This window comes from Bison bison, unplaced genomic scaffold (assembly GCF_000754665.1).
Source record: "Bison bison bison isolate TAMUID 2011002044 unplaced genomic scaffold, Bison_UMD1.0 scf7180017864135, whole genome shotgun sequence".
Lineage (NCBI taxonomy): Eukaryota > Metazoa > Chordata > Mammalia > Artiodactyla > Bovidae > Bison > Bison bison.
In genome coordinates, this window is record NW_011494707.1 from 2,100,027 (window position 1) to 2,100,677 (window position 651).

The 651-nt window shown below is 69.4% G+C and overlaps 1 protein-coding gene across 1 annotated transcript in view; it reads right to left on the bottom strand.

Annotated features, from left to right (window-relative positions):
- LOC104988542 (schwannomin-interacting protein 1-like) overlaps window positions 1–651 on the bottom strand; it is a 46,072-nt gene that overhangs the window by 12,550 nt on the left and 32,871 nt on the right. Inside the window, exon 2 of the mRNA XM_010839901.1 lies at window positions 10–389. Within this exon, the coding sequence (XP_010838203.1) occupies window positions 10–371 (362 nt within the window). The 5' untranslated portion in view covers window positions 372–389. The remainder of the gene's footprint in view (window positions 1–9; window positions 390–651) is intronic.

Sequence of the window (651 nt, forward strand, 5' to 3'; positions counted from 1 at the left end):
CTGTCCGGCCCGGGAGCCGGGGGCGGCATGGCGGTGGTGGCGCTCCTGCCCCCGCCGCTGCGGGTCCTGGCGCTCACGTCCCCCGGCTCCCGGGCCGGACAGCGGTCATCCCTGTACCCTCGCTCGTGGCGCCCGTCCTCCTCTTCCTTCTCTTCCCCGTCCTCCTCCGGCGCCCACTCATCAATCACCTTCTTCTGGTAGACCGGGAAGGGCTCCTCATAGTCCTCCAGGGCAGACACCAAGTCCAGGCTGCCCCCCGGCGACGACGAGGATTTGCACTCGGAGCAAGGGGTCACTTTGGTGGAGTTGGACTGCGAACTGGCGCGGCTGCTGTTGCTGCTGCTGCTGCCGGCGTCACTGCCTAGATCCATCCCATCCTCTCGGTAATCCTGGGGGAGGAGGCAGAGAGAGTGAGCCGCTGGCCGAGCCTGCTCCGGCCGCCCGCCGCCCGCCGCGAACGCCCCGGCCCAGTAGTGCCCCGCGCCCGCCAGGCTGGAGGTGCGCCCCCGAGAAGGCGTCGGGGTGGGAGCCGGCACCGGCTAAAGGCTTCCCTCATCGCATCCCTTCCCCTGCGACGAGCGGATTTCCTCCGGGCAACTGACCCTCAAATCAGCAAACGGGGTGCCCAGGCGCTGGCGCGCAGACTTTTCA